The 23,839-nt window shown below is 41.0% G+C and overlaps 1 protein-coding gene across 5 annotated transcripts in view; it reads left to right on the forward strand.

The window, feature by feature from the left end:
• Positions 1 to 951: 951 nt before the first annotated feature.
• The window catches only part of LOC125885358 (serine/threonine-protein phosphatase 4 catalytic subunit B), a 45,609-nt gene continuing 22,721 nt past the window's right edge, over positions 952 to 23,839 (forward strand). For 2 of the 5 annotated variants that reach the window (XR_007448861.1, XR_007448860.1), the window contains exons 1-8: positions 952 to 1,124; positions 1,797 to 2,085; positions 2,273 to 2,324; positions 2,437 to 2,487; positions 2,852 to 2,953; positions 3,160 to 3,333; positions 3,533 to 3,659; positions 3,847 to 4,036. Coding sequence is in view for 3 of the 5 variants with exons in the window: in XM_049570850.1 (XP_049426807.1) it covers positions 1,976 to 2,085; positions 2,273 to 2,324; positions 2,437 to 2,487; positions 2,852 to 2,953; positions 3,160 to 3,333; positions 3,533 to 3,659; positions 3,847 to 4,036 (806 nt within the window). In the remaining 2 variants the exon portion in view is untranslated. Of the gene's footprint in view, positions 1,152 to 1,796; positions 2,086 to 2,272; positions 2,325 to 2,436; positions 2,488 to 2,851; positions 2,954 to 3,159; positions 3,334 to 3,532; positions 3,660 to 3,846; positions 4,037 to 23,839 lie in introns of all 5 variants that reach the window. The other 3 variants (XM_049570850.1, XM_049570849.1, XM_049570848.1) reach the window with 3 other exon arrangements.

A 23,839-nucleotide genomic window follows, 5' to 3' on the forward strand; every position in this document is an offset into this window, starting at 1 on the left:
TCACGGCCAGTTGGCCTCAAGGATTTTGACTCGGGAAAGGAGTCTCTGTCGCCGTTGTTATAGCAACCGATGACGCCCGGTGCAAAGCCGGGAGAAATGACTAGCAGTCGGATAAAATGATCGCCAAAGGACTAATAAAACACAATTTGTATTCCTTGCAGCTCCCCATTGAATCGACCTCCACACACCTCTCGGTTGAAATGCAATGATTGATGAGACACAGAGCCTGCTGTTTTGAACCTCAAAGCATGTCTACTATTTGTGTAAACACTGCGCCACCCTGTGGCTAAACACCAAGTACACTAAAGCCATAACAAGTTCTCATTTTCTAATGATTAGCCTGTAAATAATGCCTCCAATAATGCCTGCTGCTGATAATAATCGCAATACTAACAGGCCACTAGCCTATTGACCGGGACCTCTGTGACTTAACGTTATAGATGCTCAGGGAACGTAAGGTTTTTCCACAAAATGCATTCACGCACTCAAGCTTAAATGACAATTATATGCCTATCGCATTCTTCCAAACAACCAGCTCTTATACTTTCACAGTAGTAAAATAAATATGAACCATATGGTTTAGAAAGAGAGCGGTAGCCTGTAATATAAGAAGTTAGCAGTTAGCACGCTAAAGTTTTATTTTGAAGTTCTTACACTTAACTTCCGCTTCCCGTGGGTCGTTGTCACCGGTAAAAAAAAAAAAAAAAAGAAAAAAATAATAATTTGCAGAAATCAAAATTGGGCCGTTTTGTCGATTTGGTTTTTCCGTTTTTTCGTTTTGAGTTATTTGGTTTTGTGTCTCAAAACGAAAAACGGAAAAACGGCCGTATTTCCGTAAATCCGTTTCATTTTGAAAACGAAACATCAGACTATCAAAATATACACGGACCGATTTCCTTCACGTTTAATAAAATCGTAATATTTTCCTTTTGACTGAATTGTAAACTCCCCTCTACACACCCACTCCACCCAATATACACTGAGCAATGCGCGGACCCTACACCGGAAGTTACAGTCAAGAAGCTAGTGTTCATGAGCTCGGCAGGAGTGGACCGGCAAAGACGATACCGGGGGAGAATAAGCGTCAGTTGACGGCGAAATTCCACGGAATGAAACGTATTGAGGTTTGTTCTACTATCAACATCTTAACGGTAATCACTCTTACTCGTGTTTCGTCGAAGTAGCGGGGGATTGTGAATCCTTTTTACATGTGTTGTTTCCAAAATTAGCCGAGAAGCGTTAGCCAGTGTTACAACAGCCGTGGATAGCGGGCTAACATAGAGCTTTTCATCAGCTAATTACGATAAATAACGTTACGTGTCTGCATTCCACTAGCACGCTTAGGGTGTTTAGTTCTTCGGTACCTGTTGGCAGACATTCGCGTTAACCTTCAGGACAAATTCCCGAACAAAATGGTTGTTTAGTTACCAAACAATCAGTTGTTCGCTGACGTCGTTAGCTGTGATATAAGCTAACATGCTAATGGTTAGCTTACTGTTTTAGCTACGCCCGTAGGCCTTACCATTGCCAAATGAATAACGTCATTTTTCTCTGGTGTACTGTTCATCCGTATTCTGTGTAAATAAACGAATAATGTAATGAGAGTTTTCTGTCGTACAGAATGCATTGCCGTTATTATGTAATGCGAGTTAGCAACCCGTTTGAGGAAATTCAAGTTAAGTATCAAATTTAAACTAACGTTAAAGATATGTATCCTTTTGCGTGAGGGTTAGTGCATTGATTTTTATTCAGATACGTTGTTTGATTGCTTTACCCTGTCTTTTTCCCTGTTACAGTTACTTATTGTGAACATCAGCATTGCAAGAGCCTGACGTCCAAGTGTTGATAAGCCTTGTCTATTTCTGAGGAAGGAGTGTGACTGGCCGCTCTGTTGACTGAGGACAAGGATCCTGTTCTTTCTGTGACCCCGGTGCGTGTGTGTGTGACCATAGTGTGTGAGCAGCTCTACCTCCCTATGTGTGTCACAATGGGGGACATCAGTGACCTGGACCGACAGATAGAGCAGCTCAGACGCTGTGAGCTCATTAAAGAAAATGAAGTCAAGGCACTGTGTGCCAAAGCCAGGTAATCAGAACTTTGCTTATATGTATATGTATATATGTATATATACATATATGTGTGTGTGTATATATATGTCGATCAGTGTTTCCCCCACCATTATATTAGGGGGGCGCCGTGCGTGCGCATGCAAATACATGTATCAATATATACCTGTCAATTGGTGTATCAGTCAGAATTTATGTACTTTCAGAGAGATCCTGGTCGAAGAAAGTAATGTCCAGCGAGTAGACTCTCCTGTCACAGTATGTAACACTTTATTTTGGCTGTTGTTTGCTCAGAATTAAGTAGGTAAAAGTAGTTTAATTGTGGTAATAATGTTTTTCCTGTTCTGTGTTTGTTTGTTTTTCCTCACAGGTGTGTGGTGATATACATGGTCAGTTCTATGACTTGAAAGAGCTGTTTAGAGTAAGAACTGTTTCTTGTTACACACTACTGTACTACAGACTTATAGTAGACTTGTAAAATTTTGTCGTTATTTCTGTATGTAAGTTTTTCTAAAGAGATTTGTCATCACAGTGCCCACACCTGGCATGCCAGCTTGAAGCAAAGTGTAGATAAATCTTTTAGCATTGAGGTTGCAGGGACATGCTCTGTGTGTTAGATGGAATTTGTATGCTAGGAGTGCTTCTCCCTTGTACAAACAAACAGATCCTATGTCAAGCTTGATACAGGTGAAAATGGCAGTGGTGTCTATGTAATGTTGATGCATTTACATCAAGTTCACAGTACCTCAATGTTAAACTAATTTTTTTTTCTTTTCACGTGATAGGTTGGTGGTGATGTCCCAGAGACAAATTATCTCTTCATGGGTGATTTTGTGGACAGAGGCTTCTACAGTGTGGAGACTTTCCTTCTTCTGCTAGCTCTTAAGGTATAAAGTTTCTTCTTTTAGAAAAGCGGTCATATCTCTCTACCTGTACTGCACATCTCAAAGATGTTTTTGACAGGAGAAGCTGCTCTGTGTTGTTTCTTGTACATATTCTACATTCTTGAGCATATATTTTCATCCCTTGAGCCATGCAGAAGGCTTATTATATTCCCTTGGCCTCATCTCTTTGCTTCTGCTGTGCTTCCCAGGTGCGCTATCCAGACAGGATAACCCTGATTCGGGGAAATCATGAGTCCCGCCAAATCACCCAGGTCTATGGCTTCTATGATGAGTGCCTTCGCAAATACGGCTCAGTCACAGTCTGGAGATACTGCACTGAGATATTTGACTATTTGTCCCTCTCTGCTATCATTGATGGCAAGGTGAGATACATTGTGCAGTATTTTTTTCACTTGGATAACAATTAAAATCCATGCTATAAATTCCCAGAGACTTAATGTTTCTGCGAAAGTATTGCAACAATAATAGATGGTTAAGTAACTTCTCAGTTTCTGAGGATCTTATGTATAGTCCATCAGTTGGTTGATACATCTTTCTCTGTCTGTCTTTCTATCTCTTCAGATCTTTTGTGTGCACGGTGGCTTGTCTCCCTCTATCCAGACACTGGACCAGATCCGAACCATAGACAGAAAACAGGAAGTTCCACATGATGGGCCTATGTGTGACCTACTGTGGTCAGACCCTGAAGGTATACAAGCATCCTGCCAAGCCCTGTTTACTCACACATTTATGAATGTTCAAGGAGACTGTTTGATGAAAGGAAAACTGAAAGCCGTGGTGGAACTGTAGTTTAATATACAGCAGTAATTATCAGAGGTTAACCCTGATGCCATGTCAGAAGCAGATCTTCTCTTGACTGACCTTCTCTTCCTCAGACACCACAGGGTGGGGTGTGAGTCCCAGAGGTGCTGGCTACTTGTTTGGGAGTGACGTGGTGGCCCAGTTCAATGCTGCAAATGACATCCACATGATCTGTCGAGCACACCAGTTGGTCATGGAGGGCTACAAGTGGCACTTCAACGAAACAGTGCTCACTGTGTGGTCAGCACCCAACTACTGCTACAGGTATGTAGATACATTCTCTGTTTGAAGAGACATAACATTAGCACCTCTTTAGATAAATTAACAGATTAAATCTCAGTTGATAACACAGCTTTAAAGATGGATCATATTACAGTACTGGACAGAAAAATACGGTGTTGTTATTCATTTGAGTGGTCTGTTGGCACAGGGGGATGCAAATGTAGAGTTGTTCAGCAAAATAGTTGATACTGGCTCAACTTTTGCTGCAACACAATACAGTGCTGGTAAAAATAGTGCCACTAATACACACACACACACACACACACAGTGAAAGAGCTAACTGTTAGCATTACATGGCAAGGCTGACAACAGTTACATAGGGGACAGAGTTGAGCTGTTTAGACGTTGGTGTGAGTGACCACTAAACAGCTCTGTGCTGTTGTTGTGGTCCTGCATGCTAACTGGGCAGGCTAACTGACCGGGAGGAAAGTAGCTCAGAGATGGTCCTGCAGCAGTGCTTATAGCCTATGTAACATTAACAGCAGCAACAAAAAGTTTGCTGATTTTTCTTTGGTTAACTTGGAATTTGTTTTTTATCGGGAATTATACGTATGCATTGACTCAATGCCGTACCAACAGTGAAGGCTCTGTCTAGATCTGTCTAGACTTCTTGATTGTTTGTCAGCTGAAAACCATTTCCCTTAGTGGAAAGGAAGCCTTTATTTTCATTTATTTCACAGAAAAAGAAACAATGAATAGTGAAGACAACAAAACCCCCACAAAATAGCATTGTAAGTCTTGTGTGTGATCTATCCTGGCTTCATATGAGTAGAGGAAAGTAGATAGCCACTAGGGTAATTTGTGCTATGTAAAATATTATAGGATCATGCTGATAACTTAAGCATGTTGTTGGAAAACATGTCTTGTATAAGACAATTGTTTTGTTGGTGAACTTTGTGAGTTAGGAGGAAAACTCTGCTCGGCGCTAGGCTAATGTAGGTCTCATATACATGCTGTGTCTTTAACGGCCCGGAAAATGCAAGATTGGGCGCTCTGTGCAACTCTTGTGCGTATTTTGTGCTAACTTTCAGTGGCATGGAGACAGGTTGTGTCTAAATTTGCTAAGCAACCATAACAAGCTCCATATCATAGCCTACTTACATGAAATCCTGAGTGCAGAATTGATTTTCCTTAGGTGCTGTTTTTTAAATATGTATTGTATTTAAAATGTTGTCCATGGCACAGATGTAAAGCCCCAAGTAGCCCTGCACTAAAATGATGAACTTCCTCATATTTACCACAAACTGATATTTACAGAAGAAGGGAAAGATATCTTTTGGCTGTGATTAGTTGTTCCTGTCACTTGACATGTGGAGCACTCTGCCACATTCCAAAAGTTGAACTCTATTTATCTCAGGGTGCAGCGTATACATTGAAAACAATGGATTTGAGGGGGCAGAAAATACAGCATTTGTACAGCCCCTAATGCATTATAAACTATCATAGGCTTGTGTAAATAATGTTAGCCTGTTTTATTTGTGGGGAAAACAGGTCTCACAAAAGACAAGTGCTTAGTGTGTAACTCTTGTGAGCTAGGATTGAAGCCTTGAAGGGACAGAACCCTATTGAGGTTGGGCCGATCTTTCTTGATTATTTATCGTCATATGCAGAGTAGGGCTGCACGATTCTGGAAAAAAAAAATGAGAATCACGATTTTTTGGCTTATAATTGAGATCACGATTCTCTCACGGTTTTTTTCAACATAAAGATTTATTGTGCTTATTTCTTGATACAAAAGGAAAAGTAACAAAAATTATAAATAAATAATAAAAAAAAATCATTAAATAACAAAACCTGTGGGGCGTCGGTGGCTTAGTGGTAGAGCAGGCGCCCCATGTACAAGGCTGTTGCCGCAGCGGCCCGGGTTCGACTCCAGCCTGTGGCCCTTTGCTGCATGTCACTCCCTCTCTCTCTCCCCCTTTCACGCTTGTCTGTCCTATCAAATAAAGGCTAAAAATGCCCAAAAAATATCTTAAAAAAAAAAAAAAATAAAAAATAACAAAACCTGTGATTGTGCCTGATACAAGAGACACAAGGCACATAAACTCTGGTCAGCAGAGAGGGAACACTCCTGTTTTTAGCTTAAATGAAACGGCTGACAGCCTGACACTGACCATAAAAACAATAAACTTTAGTCTCTTGTCTTCTCTTACAGCTTTTGAACAATTTTAACAATAATATCAATGTTGAACAACATTTTTCTGAGGTGGGTATTCCAGGCCTGGAATTAAGTCATTTTTAGGGCAAGGCCACTTTGGCCTTTGATAAATACAAATTTATTGGGGCATCACGGCCAAATTGTGGGACACCAAGGCCAAAACCAATGCCGCAATAACAATATGTGCTAATTACATTGAATGAAGACAAAACAATATATGTGTTGAAAAACAGTACTGAGTTTATTAAAACTGTAAACTGAACATTTGACTTTTCCATAAAATGCTGTGTGATAAATGTTAATTTAATGTTAATTAAATTAAAATGTGAACAATTCATAATATTCATTGTTATTGTTATGATAAAATAAAGTCTAAATGGACTAAGAAAGATCAAAATTAAACATTTCAACACCATGCATTTGACAGGAGTATTCACCTAATATAGCCTACATATCTTTAATTATATAATTATTTATATGTCTCTATGTATATTTTTACATAAATCCCCAATATTTTATTTGACTTTAAAAAAAATCCTCTTCCTTCATTTAATTTGACAGTGTTTATTGTATTGTATTATATGTATTAATTCTCTACAGGATCTTGTATGTTCTTTAATGTGTGTTCAATTTATTAAAAGAAAAAAAAAACGTTTTGGTGAACCCTGCAGCAAAGTGAACCCTCTTACTCAGAGAGGATCTTTGCCTCCCAGTTTGTTCCTGGTGGCAGAACAGAGTGATCCGTCTTTCTTCTCAGAGGATCTTTGTCCCATGCTCTCCGTGTCCGCAGTGTAAACAACTTTCACTGGCAATTTGACAGTCAATAGAAGTACATCATGACCCTTTGTGAAAGTTTCTGTGTGGTACCTGTGTTGTACATGAGCTAATGTTAGCGGCTAAGGACTGAGAGGCTCTGTCTGTCTGTCTGTCTGTCTAACTGACTTCTGGCCGGCCGGCTGTCGCTCTCCATCACGTGGTATAACGCTGCGTTATTGGGCCTGCAGAATCACCGTCATTGAAAAATTAGATTGCATATGCATATGGATCAAGATCGCGATTTTATTACGATTAATCGTGCAGCCCTAATGCAGAGGCTACAATTGCAGTGAGCAGGAATGAGCTAGAACAGGGGTGGCAAACCAGTCAGAGACCAAGAGCCACAAAAATGACTGTGATACTACAAAGAGCCACATCATATACGTGTGCTTACTAGGGTTGTCAACGAATATGCTAAATTCGAATTTAAATTCGAATTTGAAAAAAACCGGACTTTCGAATGTGAAAATTGATATTCGATTGTGGAGAAAAAAAAAACACCACCGCAGCTGTCCTCTTTGCGAGTGGGCGTTGGCCTGGGCCGCTGCACCGAACGCACTGCATAAGGCCACACTGCCCGCGGAGGTGCTGCAAAGTGCAGCGCACAAGCCGGAGCATTTCCGTTCACATCAGACGCGGATTTCTCCATGCTGGTCGACAAACAGTTCTGCTCCCAGCTGTTGTCTCCGTCACCCTGCTTGACACATTTGCTCGCGCAGAAAATAGACCAGAGCCGGCCACGGAGCTGCGCGGCGCAGCGCAGCCGGTGTGGATGACACAGTCGGTTAACATGGGCGGCGAAAGGAAACTGGCTTCGCTTCTCGGCGCTTCGAGGCTATTCGCAGCGCTTCTGTGAGCGGTGTGGCCTGACGGGTCAGAGAGGGGGGGCGAGCGAGAGGTCCATGGTCGTAATATAACGTAATGTTATAGATAATTGTTTTATGTGTTTTAACCTCCTGAGACCCGAACTTTTGTTTGGTATGCATATTTAATTTCTCCTAGCTGCAGTATTTGGGATCAGTAGGACCCAATAAGTATAAAATAATTAAAATAATTAAACATTGTCAACAATAATAATGTCCCAATGTCTTCAAATGAGAGGATAATTAAGTCCCAATGCCCTTCAAGGAGCTGATGATAAATCCCCAGTGTCTTCAAATGACTACTTTCTAATTAACAGTGTCTTAGCTTGTTAATGTTGCCACAATTGGTCAATTTTTTCTGCCATACCAAACTACACACGTTATTTATCACAAATAAAAAAGTTACAACCATTAAATTTAATCAGGTTTTGGACCTTGTACTTCTGTGTCAAGATTGGCTGCAAGACTGACTTGCCATCTTGTTTTTACATGGATTAGTGTATTGTGCTCTTACTACCACTACAAGGCACAAAAAGTGTCCATGAATGAGGACAACAGGGTCTCAGGAGGTTAATGTGTAGGTATGTAAATGTTTTCAAAGACGTTTATGTTGAACTAAAAATACCTACAAGTAGGCTAGTTATGTTTCCTTGTATTAGTTTACCCTCTTGTGGACATAATGCGAAATTTTTTTTTGAATGGTTCGAACCTATGAGTTATTTTTAGAAGGACTATTCGAATGTCATTTTGGAGCAATTTTGACAGCCCTAGTGCTTACAAATGCACTCCATCTCTCATACAAGCACGAAATGACATAAAATCTAAATCCATACATTTCCAAAGCCAGATTTATTTATCTCACACACAAATGAATAACTATGAATAGAGATACACACAAACATAGTTTCTCCGTCTCATACTCTCTGCACACACAGTCTCTCCCTCTCTCATACTCTGTCCTCAGTCAAGATTAAAAACAAAGGGTGACCGTGTTTTCTCTGTGATGGCCCCTCACTTATGGAACAGTCGTCCCCTCAGCATAAGATCAACAGATTCCATCACAACTTTCAAAAGCCTTCTCAAAACCCACTTCTACACCTACAACTGTAGGCCATCACATATTATGTTTTATGGTTTTTATTGTCTTTTGTGTTTGTTTTATTTTGGAAAGCACTTTGTGCATGGCTTGAAAAGTGCTTCATAAATAAAATTATTTCTTCCGGGGGGGGGGATGTCGGGGGACCGACATCCCCCCACCCCCCACCCCCCCACCCCCTGGGAAGAAAATTTTGAACATTGTAAATTGAAATTGAAATGAATTTGTATACAAAATGTACAGAAAGGTAAAATCATCAAGTTTTGAAAAAGTATTGCAATTTCATTTTGTCTTTAATGTTATTATCTTATATTATCTTTGTAATATGATTATCTTATATAATGTTATTACTATCCTAAAACATCCTCCAGGTCCTCTGTAACTCTGCAGGACTTATTTCCACCCTGCCCAGCAGCAGTACCGTGGCAAACGGTCCCTAACTGCGGGGAGAACAGAGCAGGCTTCCCCGGAGGTCCGCCGCTTTTCCCGGTTCCTCCTCTCCACACTTTGGGCTCTAGTTTTGCAGACCGGGCGAGGCGGGGGCGCAGCGCACCTGCGCTTCGCCAACTGGGTGTGGCCAGGCGGATTTTGCAAGTTTGGCACACCGTGTGCGCTGGCGCGGCTACTCGTCTGTCCCACCTCCGTCCCTCCTACCGGCGCAAGTCGGAAAGAGGGAGGAGAGAAGGCGTGGCGTGGGTTTTACACACATCACACCAATCAAATGAGCCCCTCTCCTCGCACTTAAATGTGTCGCACGAAGGCGTAATGAGAGTTTACTCAATTCGCCACGGCAGAAGAGAGCAGCAGCGTCAGACGGCCTGACTTCTCCCAGGAGGAAACTGGTGTTTTGGTCCGGGAGGTCCAAGCTCACAGTGTCCGAATATACGGAACTGCGAGCAGACCTCCACGGGCTGATGATGTAAAGGTGGCCTGGGAGGAGGTCACCACAATTGTAAATCAGTGATGCATTTCTCTCGTGCGTGTGCGCTTTCTCTTTCTCTCTCGCAGTCTCACTCTGTTTCTTTTCTTTTGACTTTTCTAAGATGACAGATGCTGAATATATACTCCCTATCTGATGCTGTGGCTGTTTGTGGTTGGCTGAGAGGGGTGTGAACTCATTAGTTTGCAGCTGTTTAATGAAATCAGGTTGGGTTTCCATTACGCGTGCCAAACGGTGCTAGTCCCCTTTGATCTGACATCAGATGTGACAGGACAGTGGATACAGAGATACATTTATGTGCTGATTGCAGATAGTTGCATTGAATAGTGGTTTTGTGGGTATTTATTGCATCATTAATGTGCCTGATATTCTGGAAACCTGCCTGTGAGGTTTTGGTGACGTGTGCACACTGTCCGCCAGTCAGCCAAACTTACGCAGGGCGTAGACTGTAGACCTGGTTTCAGATGGCGAGCTTTTAGCGCACCTTCGACGAAACCTTTTGGCACGAAACTGTCACTGCGCCAAGCTGGATCTGTCGACACCTCCCCCTGCTGAGCCACCAAACCCATCTCAGCGCACCTCGGTCTGCCAAACTACCAAACTGAGCGCGCCTCGGGTTGTGCTGCTCGAAACTAGCTCTGTGCGGGGTTCGCCACCCTGCGCTGCGCCGGGAAACTAGAGCCCTTTGACTTATTTCCACCTAGCCGACAGTGGGACTTATATTCATTGTGCCGACAGTGGCTTGGAAAACCGCCCATAACCGCATGCATGTGGCTACGTTGTAGTTTGCTTATAGCCAAACATAAGCTTTTTACATCTTAAAGTGGCGTTCATCTGTGGAGATTATCTTGCTGGACGTGTGAGTATATCATGAACATATATTTGCCACAGAGCTTATTTTCTGCAATAATCTGAACAGCAGTGGAAAAATCCCATTGGCATTTTCAGGAGGGAACCAGTGAAATGCTTCGTCTTCGCTTCGGTCTATATTTCCTCTGCTCCACAGGTTCTTAAACCACACTCATGCATGCTGATACTCAAACTTATACATACACACCTCCCCAGCCATACACATACAGTACTCTCCATATTTCCACTCATCCACATATACCACATATCCACATTCCACTCATCAACTTATATCATTTATTCCCACTCATCCACATATATCTTTCACACTTTCCTGTTCGCAGACACCATTGGCACACATACACAAAGACACCCACCCACACACACACACCCACCCACACACACACACCCACCCACACACACACACACACACACACACACGGTTCCCAGCTCTCAGTCATCATACCTTGTTCCTATTTCTTAGCCATTAAAATTACAAGGCTTCATATATGTCCTGCCATACCTTGTTGAATTGTTGCCTTTTGTTCCGGTCTTCAAACATTGAATTTATTTATTTTGGATTTAGTGTAGTATATTCTTATCATGAGCTTGTATTGTATGAGACGCAGATTCTCATTGGTGGTGATAGTATTGGTTAAGTTTAGGCAATCTTTCCAGGTTATATCAGAGTTATTTCTTTAAAGATCTTTGTTCCAACCCTCATATATTTTTTGGAGTGAGTAATTATCTGCCTGTGCTTTTATAAGGTGTTTGTACACTTGTTTGTATTAATTTCCTGTTTTCTCCTGAGTTTAGAAATAGCCTCTGAGTAACTGAGGGTTCTGTATTATAGTTTAAGACAAAGTTGTCTGTTATCCAGCTCTTTAATTGAAGATATCTAAAAAGTTCCTTATTAATTAAATTGAATTCTGTTACCAGTTGTTCAAAATGCTTTATTTTGGTGTGACAAGTAATATCTCCAATAGTTGTTATTCCTTTGTCACTCCATGATTTCCACTTCAGCTCCTCCTTCTGTATGGTGATGGATGGGTTATTCCACAAGAATGTATTCTTTGGAACACTGATTTCTATACCCAGTATATGTTTTGGTTTTTCCCATGTTCTTAATGTACTATTTGTGACAAAGCTAATATTTTTAATTTTTCGCTTTGTGAATAAGGCTAGAAACAGGTTGTTTTCCCCAAGCTGATGATCCTCTATGTTTACCCACATATCTTCCTCTGATCTGTTAATGATGATTTTGTTAATATAAAAAGAGTGAGTGGAGTAGTAGTATAGTTCAAGGTTTGGGAAATCTAGCCCTCCTTTTCCCTTATTCTGAAGTAGTTTCCTACTCAATCTATGAGCCTTATTTGACCATATGAAAGAACTGAATAGTTTATTAATAGTTTTAAAGAAATCCTGAGGGGGGATCACTGGTATTGTCTGGAAGAGAAACAAAAATTTAGGAAGCCATATCATTTAAAGCAAATTAATTCTGCCAATTAAGTTAATAGGCAGGTCTGTCCATTTATCTGGACTAGCTTTAAGATCCTTAATTAAAGGTTAACTTAGGTATTTTTCAACGTGGGCCCTATTTCCCCATGTGTATGTGTGTGTATGATTCATAGGTACAACTCATTCTAAAATTGGTTCAGTATTGAGGGAGGCGGATGCAGCCAGGAGCCGCGAAACAAGCTAAAACGGTAACGGGGGCAAATGCGTCCTGTATAAGTTTGCGCATTAAAAGTGCTTTTTTTCCACCACTGACCAGTTCAGATCACCAGTGTTATCTCTGTAAATAGCATGTGTGACCCTGGGGCAGTGGTGAGTGTGGTATGAGTGAAGTCAGCTGTCAGTCAGTGTTGGAACAGAGAGGGGGAGGGCTGTCCTGCTGGGTACTGTAAGTGAGTATGTGTGTATGAAGTGTGTGTGTTACTGGCCTTTCCCTTACCTCTGGGCTGTGTGATGTCAAGAGCTTTGCTCCACTGTGTCTGTAGCTCTCTCTACTCGTGGGACAGCCATTTTCTTGAGTAAGAGGTGTTTCGGGATTGGATGTTTTCTCTTCTTCGGCTGGCAGTAGTCATCTTGGGAGAAGTGAGCACTGCAGACCCGATGGTCTGCAAGGCGCAGTGTCTGGACAGGAGTGTTAGCATCCATTTGTAGCACAACTAGCCACAACTTCAGCATCTCGCCGTCCGACAAAGGCAGCCTATGAAAGCTGTACGGGGTGTTGTGCGACATCCTGTTCTTGTGTTTGGGAAAAAGGTCCGTTTATTTGAGCACTCCAAACACTCCGGTAACACTCCAGGGGGTAGCACGTAAAAGACTCCGTTCCAAACTCTGACTCTTCTAGCGTAACACACACACTTCATACACACATACTCACTTACAGTACCCAGCAGGACAGCCCTCCCCCTCTCTGTTCCAACACTGACTGACAGCTGACTTCACTCATACCACACTCACCACTGCCCCAGGGTCACACATGCTATTTACAGAGATAGCACCGGCGATCTGAATCGGTCAGTGGCGAAAAAAAAGCACTTTAATGCGCAAACTTATACGAGACGCATTTGCCCCCGTTACCGTTTTAGCTCGTTTCGCGGCTCCCGGCTGCATCCGCCTTCCTCAATACTGAACCAGTTTTAGAACGAGTTGTACCCATGAATCATACGCACACATACACATGTGGAAATAGAGCCCAGGTTGAAAAATACAGAAGTTACCCTTTAAGGGTGAAAAATTATCTTTATATAATTTTGCTTTATCTAAACTGATATAACGCCCTAGGTATTTAATCCTTTCCTTTTGCCATTTAAAGTTGTATTTTAATAAGTTGTGATTTTTAGGCAAAAGTACTGTTGTTGATAGAAGTTCTGTCTTTTCTGTATTCATTTTGTAACCAGATAAGTACTGCTCACTAATTTCCATTATATATGGGATGGATTTTTCCATGTTAGTCAGATACAACATGAGATCATCTGCATACAAACTAAGTTTATGACATTCTCTTCCAACATTAATACCGCCTGTCATGTTTGATTGGCGAATTTTCTGAGCCATCGGCTCTACAGCCAAGGCAAAGAGTGATGGGGATAATGGTCATCCCTGCCTTGTGCCCCTAGTTATCTGGATTGCCTCTGATAGAATCTCATTTGAATAGACATATGCCACAGGAGACTTATATACAGTTTTGATCATTTTTATTATTTCGTTTGGGAAGTTATATGCAGCTAGAACCTCATAGAGGTAGCTCCACTCTAAACGGTCAAATGCTTTTTCAGCATCTACCGCCATCAGTGTCACATCAAGTTTTTCCTTTTTAATAAATTGTGTTAGAGATATACAGGTTCTAACATTGGTTTTTAAATATCTATCTTTAATAAACCCTTTCTGGTTAAAATTAATGATTGATGGAAGTATATTGGTTATTCTATTATTTAAAACTTTTGTAATTATTTTGTTAACACAATTTATTAGACTTATTGGTCTGAAATCAGAGGGTTTATTGTGCTCTTTACCTGGTTTAGAAATTACATTAATAATAGTCTTATACATTGAAGGTGGCAGGATTTCATTTGTAGTGGCTTGTTTTATAACATCAAAGAAGAGAAGATTAATTTGGGGCCAGAATGTTGAATAGAATTCGGTTGGTAACCCATCCATACCTGGAGCATTGCCTTTGTGAAGCTGTCAATTGCCTTTTTGATTTCCATCAGGGAAATATCTTTGGCCAGTGTAGCTTTATGTTGCTCTGATAATTTTTTGATGTCAACTGATTTTAAGAAATTCTTTTGTTCATCTATTTGACTTTGAATTTCAGTAGAATATAGTTTTTCATAAAAGGAAGCAAATTCTTGGTTAATAAGTTTGTTGTCTCTAACCACAGAGTTATTTACTAGATCTTTTAGTCTCTCTTTTAGACATCTTCTTTACTTAGAAGGATAACTGCTTACCTTTCTTATTTGATGATATGTATCTTAATTTATTTACATTATACCTAACATTATTAGCTTTTTCCAGCAGCAGTTGATCGTATTCTAGCTTCAATCCTTGCAGATACTCCATATCCTTACTTAGGCCAGATTTTTTATGCAGGTGTTCTGCTCGACTGATAGCTGTCTCTAATTGTTTAACTTTTTTATCTAATTCTGCCCTCTTTCTAGATGAAAAAGAAATAATGATCCCTCTAATGTATGCTTTAAATGCATCCCATATAATATGAACTGGTGGTTTCTCCTTACTGGTTGTGACGCTAATAGTTATGAATTCATTAATATGTTTTATTATGTAATTAATAAACTCCTCATCTTTCAGGTATTTTCTGTTCATTCTCCAGATTCTATATAGCACTTTATTTGTTGGCGGGCACATAGTGCATGTAACTGCAGCATGATCTGATATAACTATATCTTGTACTTTAGATGCGATTACATCATCTACTCTTCCTTTGGATACAAAGAAGTAATCCAAGCGGCTATAGCTGTTTTGTGCATGAGAATAATGTGTATAATCTTCATCTCTTGGATGCATTTGTCGCCACACATCAGTTAGGTCATTTAATGAGAGGAATTCCAGTAGCTCCTTGGGAACATTAGGCTTCCTTTTCAAGTTGGATCTATCTTGTTCTGTGAAGACTTGATTTAAATCTGCGGCAAATAAAATTATTCCTGCTGATATACTGTTCATTATTTTCTGAATATTTCTGAGATATTTCATATTAGCAGAAGGAGGAGAGTAGATATTGATTAGTGTATGTTTATCTCCATGAATTTCACACGTAACTATTAAATATCGACCCTCTGGGTCAGAGTGTTTTGAGATGAAGCTAAATGGCAAGGATTTACTTATCAAAATACCTACTCCTCTGCTTTTAGATGTGTAGGTTGATTCAAATGCCTCTCCCACCCACTGTTTTTTTTTTTTTTAGGAATTTAATCTCATCAGGTTTCAGATGCAACTCTTGCAGAAAGACTATATCTTAAGACATTTTCTTTAGGTGTTGCAGAACTTGTTGCTTTACCCTGTCTTTACCTCCATTTACGTTCCATGTTGTAACAGTGAATTTATTTGGGTTAGTTTTAAAGCTATAGTGCGTAACTTCTACAGGTCCATAAATGTCCGTTTCACCCAAGCCACTACTAGAGGAGATGACACAATGCTGATTAAGCCGATCAGCTCCTCTAACATCTCGCGGTATTTTTCAATATATATCATTTTTAGTATGCGTGTAGACCGGCGACATTCCCGCGCTGGTGCACAGGAAATGCTTCCTCACAACAAGAAGGGAGGGGGAGGACGAGCGGAGAGTGTCACAGCAAGAGGTAGAGCGCAGGTAGAAAGTGAAAGCAACATGGTGGAGAAGCGGCCGAGACACGGTTCAGAAGTGGATCTTACCACAAAGAAAAAGCCTGGACGTTCGGCTGAAGGTCTATTAGCAAAGAAGGAAAGTGACCGACGGAGGAGGCAAACAAGGATTTGTATTGGCGTCACTTTTCCTCGGTGGAGAGCCATGAAGTAAGACATTGGGCTGAGGGCAGACACGGATGTTGCCTTGCTGCTGTTGGATAAGTAAGTGACTTTGTTTATAATTATATTATGAGAAGTATGTGTTGCTGTTACATGTACTGGACCTAGTACTTTATTATTTTCTTGGAAATGGTGCTATGAACGTAATGCAATGTTAGCAGCCTGGTGTTCGCCATGTTGTGTAGCATTGTGTACACGGTGTGAAGCAAGTGTTACTCTTTGTACATGGTGTGTGGCGACTGGCCAGTGTTACTGTGTACACGGTGTGTGGCAACTGGCGAGTGTTACTCTGTGTACATGGAAGTGCCGCCGGCTTATTAGTTGTAATAACACATTATCCGCTGGGAGGTGACAGAAGTTACGCACTATAGCTTTAATATGACTGCTATCCAACATTTTGTTTGATGGACATAAAGGTAAGTATACTTGGCCAAGTTCTAGACTAATATGACAACTTTAATAGGGAACCAAACACACAAGACACATAGTCACTCCACCACTCATAGTATATTAGACATCCAAAGGACAAATGAACAGACAGACCAGGCACACCTTAAATCACACCCCATAACCTGGCTGGCTAGAGTCTTTGGCACTGCGCGAGTAGCGACATGCAGTTGCAGTCTGTCTGGATGTTGAAAGTTCGCGTGTTACTGAGTGCCGTTTGTGAATAACCAATAAGCTGGGTAGGATCTACGCTTGTTCATTGATCACTTAACTTATTTTTAAATGGAGCTGTCACTCTTGATCGTCGCATGGACTTTGTTTGTTGTGGCTCAGAGTCTGGGTGAACCATGCCACCCGCACACAGGCAGGATTCAGTACTCCCGGGGATTTTTACTGAATCTGAGGGATCAACAGCAGTCACATACCCGTTCGGACTTGGCCACGGGAGATCATTCACTTGCGGAGATCTTCCGCCAACCTGAGAACTTTAATAGGACTACATGGGGAGAAAAAAGATAGAGAGCAGTGTCAGGCAGAGACTGAAGCGACTGACACTTCGCTGCATACCCGTCCCCTCGATGTTACTCTGCAACGCTCAGTCCATAAGGAATAAGATGGACGAGATCCAAGCCAGCGTCACTCATCTGGAGAAATTTAGGGACGCATGTGTCATGGCTTTCACAGAAACATGGCTCACTCCTGAGGATCTGAACACCGACCTAACTCTCACTGGTTTTGGAGTGCCGGTGAGGCTTGGCAGGGATGCTGTTGTCACAGGGAAATCCCAAGGGGGCGGGGTCTGCCTCTACGTCAATCAGTGGTGGTGCAAGAACATCACTGTCAGAGAGACTGTGTGTACTGAAGACGTAGAGCTGTTGTCTGTGTCCCTGCGGCCCCATTACCTCCCCCGTGAATTTCCCCAAATATTTCTCACTGTTGCATACATACATCCCAAAGCTAACGCAAAAAATGCTGTAACAGCCATACAAAAGGTTACACAAAAGTTCCAGTCCCTCTCTCCGGATGCTCCTTGCTTTGTCCTTGGTGATTTTAATCACTGTACTCTGAAATCGATGAACACTTTTTATCAGTATGTCTCTTGCCCTACCAGACTTGACAAAACTATTGACTTATGCTACAGTACAGTAAAGGGCGCCTACAAGTCCATAGCTCTGCCCCCTCTTGGCTTTTCTGACCATAACATTATCCTCCTTATCCCAACCTACAAGCCACTTCTTAAGAGAGGGAAAACTGCCACTAAAGAGGTGGAGATGTGGACTGAGGATGCAATTGAGGAACTAAGGGGAGCCTTCGAGTGCACAGAATGGGACGTTTTCAAGCACTCTTCTTCAACTCTTGATGAAATGACTGAGGTGATATCATCCTATACTCTCCATTTGAAAAACTTAATCATCCCTACTAAACAGGTCAAGGTGTTTCCGAATAATAAACCCTGGTTGAACAAAGCAGTAAAGGATGCACTGCATAGGAAACACAATGCTTTTCTCCATGGTGACAGCAAAGATAAGATTGAAGCTAAAAAAGAAGTTAGATATGAAATTAAGAGGGCAAAACTACAATATAAAAGTAAAATAGAGGGGAAGTTTCGCAGTAACGACCTGAGGGCTGTATGGGATGGTATGAAGGCCATGACAGGCCAAGATAAGAAGAATAATTCTGGGTCGGTCACAATAGATGGTTTTGACTCAAATTCAGAACTTGCAAATGCTCTGAATGATTTTTACTTACGTTTTAATGATGAACATGATTTTACTAAAGATCACTGTGATATATTTGATTCCTTAAATGACATTACTGTCAACCCCCGGCTTACGATCAGCGCCATTTCTGTTAAACACAGGTTCTCCAAATGTAATGTCAGAAAGAGCCCTGGGCCTGATATGATCACTGGCAAACTGCTAAAAGTCTGTGCATACCAATTATGTGACATGTATTCTGATCTTTTTAATTTGTCACTCTCCCAGCATAAGGTCCCAATGCCATGGAAGGAGTCTATTGTAGTCCCCGTGGCTAAAATCAAGTCTCCGAAGGTGCTTAATGATCTAAGGCCTGTAGCCTTGACTTCAATAGTGATGAAGACTTTTGAGCGGCTGGTCAAACAAATTCTTATTGAAAAGGTTCAGAGCCAGCTTGACCCGATGCAGTTTGCTTATCGGGCCAGCAGAGGGGTAGATGATGCAACCATCACTCTGTTCAATTACCTGTACAAGCATCTTGAGGGTACAAGAACACATGCTAGGCTTTTATTTCTAGATTTCTCTTCAGCTTTTAATACAATCCAGCCACATATTTTAATCAATAAATTATTGTCAGATTTTAATCTTGATGCTGGACTGGTGAAATGGGTGCTAGATTTTTTAACTTGTAGGCCGCAGGTTGTAAGGGCTAATGATGCCTTTTCCCAGAAGCGGCTGTCATCCACAGGCTCACCACAGGGGTGTGTCCTGTCTCCTTTATTGTATATTCTTTATACAAATGATTGCAAGAGCAAATACAAGGACAGGCATCTTCTGAAATTCGCGGACGATACAGTCCTCCATCAGCCTGCTCCAGGAAGGAGATGTCGATCATGGTCCAGTCGTGGAAGACTTTGTAGAGTGGTGCGACAACCACTTTCTGAAGCTAAATGTCCTAAAAACTAAAGACATGGCCATTGATTTTAGGAAAAACTCTCCCTCTACCCTCCCAACCATCATTAAGGGCTCACAAGTAGAGACAGTAGAGCACTATAAATACCTGGGCACAGTCATTGATAAAAACTTGAATCATGACTTCAACACGTCTGCAATCTGCAAAAAGGGTCTGCAGAGACTTTATTTTCTGTGCAGACTGAACACTTTTAATGTGGACAACACACTGATGGTTTTATTTTACAAATCTTTATTGAGTCTGTTTTAACGTTCTGTATTATTGGCTGGTATGTAAACCTCACTTTGCAGAACAAAAAAACGCCTTTCTGACATTGTCAAGGTAGCCAGCAAGATAATTGGCACACAGCAGCTTTCTCTGTCAGATATCTACAACCGACAAGTCTGTAGGAAGGCACAGTCGATCTTGGCCGGCACTGACTACCCACTTTTAGGAGAATTTTTTCTTCTTCCTTCTGGCCGGTGTTACAGGCTCCCAAAAGTTAGAAGCAATAGGTTTAAATTTTCTTTTATTCCAAGTGCAATAAATGTTCTTAATTTGCACTGAGTCTTGATGGACTCAATTTGCCTGCACTGTCGATGAGCACTCCATATGGTCTTATTCCCTTATGGATTTATTTTTTCTATGGACAGCTTAATCTGATCTATTTTATTCATGGTTGTTGTGGTTGTGATTGTTGTTGACATTGTCTTGATTGTCCCTTGTATGTTGAATTGCACTGCAAACTAAATTTCCCCTTGAGGGACAATAAAGAACTGAAGTGAACTAACCAACATACACCCATAACAAACATCCATCTATATATTCCCAAGTCTTCCTGCTTGTACAGCATGCTTTTGGTAAGGTCAGTTGCTCCTCTTTTGCTACTAGGGCACCAATCTCTTCAAATTAACTTAAATATTTTCTTTTAGGTAACTTCCTCATTGGTTACATCTTGTTTCAAAGCTCCTTCAGTTACATTTTACATAAATTACACCTCACATCTCAAGGAGGGGGGAAAAAAAAAACAAACAAAAAAAACCCAAACAAACACCCCCCCTTCCCATCTTGTCCCAAACACACACACACACACAGCCTCCACCCCCTACGCACACACCCCTCCCTCCCCACCCCCTTGCACACACCTACCCATTAATCCCAATTATACTCCAATTTACAATATCTTCAGACTCTCACACACACCCACACCCACATCCACACACACACACTCACCCCCCCCCCCCCACACACACACACACACACACACACACACACACACACACACACACAAACAAACAAACAAACAAACAAACAAACAAACAAACAACAACAACGAGAAAAGAAGAAAGTAATAATAATAAAGAAAATAATGATAATTATAGTTGCTGCGCAGCGATGGGTCGGATCTGGGCATTTTTAGGCAATTCTGAGCAACAAGCAGAATTGGAAGACATTTAGGAATTTAGCAACACAATCTGCCTTTGGCATCAGCTGAGGCTTGAACTCACAACCTCTGAGACTAAGGATGAATTTCTATCTCACTGAGCTAATTAGTCAGTGACAATTCATGTGTAGCTTCACAAATTGACTAAGCCGGTTTAGCAGCCGTCCATGCATGGAAAAGCAGATTTCAAACCACTGTAAAAAAAAATTCAGTTATCGAAACAAAAATCTGAAAATACACATATTGCATCTAGACAGCATGGAGATGTTGGTAATTTGTTTGTAACAATGATTGATTTGCTCCATAAGTGAAAAACTGATGTTTAAAATTGCCATTTTTACATTGACTCCAATTGTTCACATTAGAGCAAAATTCAAAATGCTGTCAAAAATTCAGTTTTTGAGATAAAATTCTGAAATTTGCCACACACTATCTACCATGACTCTAGAATTTTGTCATTTTTTTCATTAACATTGAAGATTTATTTAGCAAGAATTTGCATGTATATGTTTACAGTCAAACATTTTGATGCACTGTAGGTTCAATTTTTGATAAATCAAAAAATCTGAGAAATGTACTTTTTGTAGGACAGTCTGAAGATGCTCTGTAGCAAGTTTGGTGTCAATTGAGCAAAAAATTGTGGGAGGAGATAGGTTTAAGAAGTTTAACAGTTTTTGAAAAAAACAGAGTGATGAACTTCATAATTTTTAATAGGTTTAAATGTATAAAAGTTTCTTCAGTATTGGGGCTACAGTTGGATGAAAGTTGTGAAGTTGTAGCATGTATGGTTGATTTGTTATGAATTTTCAAAGTTTTGAACTTTGGACGCTTGCTGTAGCACCATCATCAGGATTATTGGCTTGAGTTTACAGCTGAGGATATCTGGCATGAGACTGGACCTTTGTGCAAAGTTTGGTGAGTTTTCACCCATGGGAAGTATGATTTCCTCGAAAGAAGAAGAAGAAGAATACCTAGGATTACAATAGTTGCAATAGCTGCAGATTGTAGTGCACTATGGCATCCTTCTTCTTAATCTTAGGGGGGAAAGAAAAGGAAGAAAAAGGAAAAAAAAATTTTACTCAGCAGAGCCCATCGGCCTAGGCTATTTAGTCTTAATCAATAAGTCAATAACAGCATCAAAAAACAGCCTTCTTATTAGTCTTTATCAAAAAGGTCCATACCCGAGAGCTGCTTAAGATGTGTGTCCTCTTCTCAACTCACATCAGAGCTATAGCCTACAGGCCTATGTCAATATATCCCATATCGTTATCAACAAGTCCATAGAGAAAACAGTGAAGCTCGATCTCAGTGGGACGATGATAAAAAAAAAAGAAGCCTCTGGCTGAGAAAGGGTTAACCAAAATGGAGAGTGCTTTCATCATAGTCTATTTTTATTCTGTGTCGCTAAGAGGAAGAAATGATAGAAGCAAATAATATCATTCCACTTATCTTTTTGCAGCACCATGACCATTAGATCCAACAGGCTGCCCAGCAGGTTGATATCTTTTATTCAGTTCGGTTTCTGCTTCTTCTACAGTTGAAAACCTCAGTTCATCTTCACCATCCACAACACCCAATCTAGCCAGGTATTTGATCCTAGTTATTATGCGGAGGTTGTGAAGCTGCTCCCAAAGAGGCCAGAACGCGTCCCTCTTTTTTCTTACTTGGGCCAAGCTATCAGGAATAATTCGATACGTCGGGGGCTTTGGGGACTCCTCTTCAGTTCCCTGGTCTTGGGATTGGCATTCTCTGATGGCTTGCAGGATCTTGAGCTTTGTCTGGAAGTGTTGCACTTGGAGAATTTCTCCCTCAGTGCCCCCAAGGCGGTGGGCCTTCTCAATGTCCGTCTCATTCAGCTTCAGACCCCATTCAGTCTCAAACAGATTCACCAGGAAGGGAATCATTCCAGATGACTTCTCCGACTGTTCGGGTACGCCCAGAATTTTGAGGTTCTTCTCCCGTTGTCTGTTTTCAAGTAGATCAATGTATTCCACCGCCTGTGCAAGGTCTTTCTTTTGCACCTTGATTTTACTTTGTTGATCTTCTAACTGGACTTCGGGCTGAGCGAAAAAAAAGTCCAAAAAAGTTAATAACTTAAAAATTATGGCGAAGGCGTAGTTTCTTGCAACCCTAGAATTAAGATAAAAATATTCACAAACGAAAAAGCACTTCTGGTTGCTGATAAGTAGTGTTTAACTTTTGATTTAACATTAAAAATTAAAACCCTCGGCGCCCTGCAGTACAAGCAGACAGATGCGCGACTCAGAGCAGCATGTGTCACTGACACCAGACTCAGGGCCGAAATCACAAAAGGATTGCGTGGCTTTCGCTGCCGCTAAACCGGTAAAAATGGAGCAAACAGATACCGTCTAATTCACAAAGCACACGCACGGTGTTCTTGGCGCAAAGCCGCCATTTATACTTTACTATGTGGCTAATTGCAATCGGGCAAATCAGGGGCAAACTGCACTCAGCTGCCAAACTTTGTGGGTGTGTTTGCGCTGGTATATCATCAATATCCTTTGTGAATAGGATGTTAAGACGGAGCAAACTGCGGGTGCAAGTGAAGTACAATTCAAGGTGCTATCAGCGGCCGCAGTTCATTCTTTGTGAATTCGGCCCTCAGAGCGCAGCGGACCGGTGGAAAATGTCACCATCAGCATATTATTTTACATCAGTAAAATCTATTTTATCATTATTTTGAGTCACACTGTTGAAAGAATTTAGTTGTCTGTGTTCAAGCAGGATAATAGGTCTCCATTCATTGCACGTCAGGCTTTCTATTTCCTTGTCGGAGATGTTTTCTTTTTTAATAATCAACCAAAAACAATCAATCAATTAAAAACACAAACTGAAACTGGAACTGGAACATGAAATCGTATATGCCTAACAGATATTGCTTCTCCTTCTTTGAGTTTACATATGGCTAAAGGGGAAAAAAAAACAACCGTAAATGGACGGCATGATTAGTGTTGTGTTCAAGGACCCTCC

The sequence above is a fragment of the Epinephelus fuscoguttatus genome, unplaced genomic scaffold, assembly GCF_011397635.1.
Source record: "Epinephelus fuscoguttatus unplaced genomic scaffold, E.fuscoguttatus.final_Chr_v1 AP022699.1".
Classification (NCBI taxonomy): Eukaryota; Metazoa; Chordata; class Actinopteri; order Perciformes; family Serranidae; genus Epinephelus; species Epinephelus fuscoguttatus.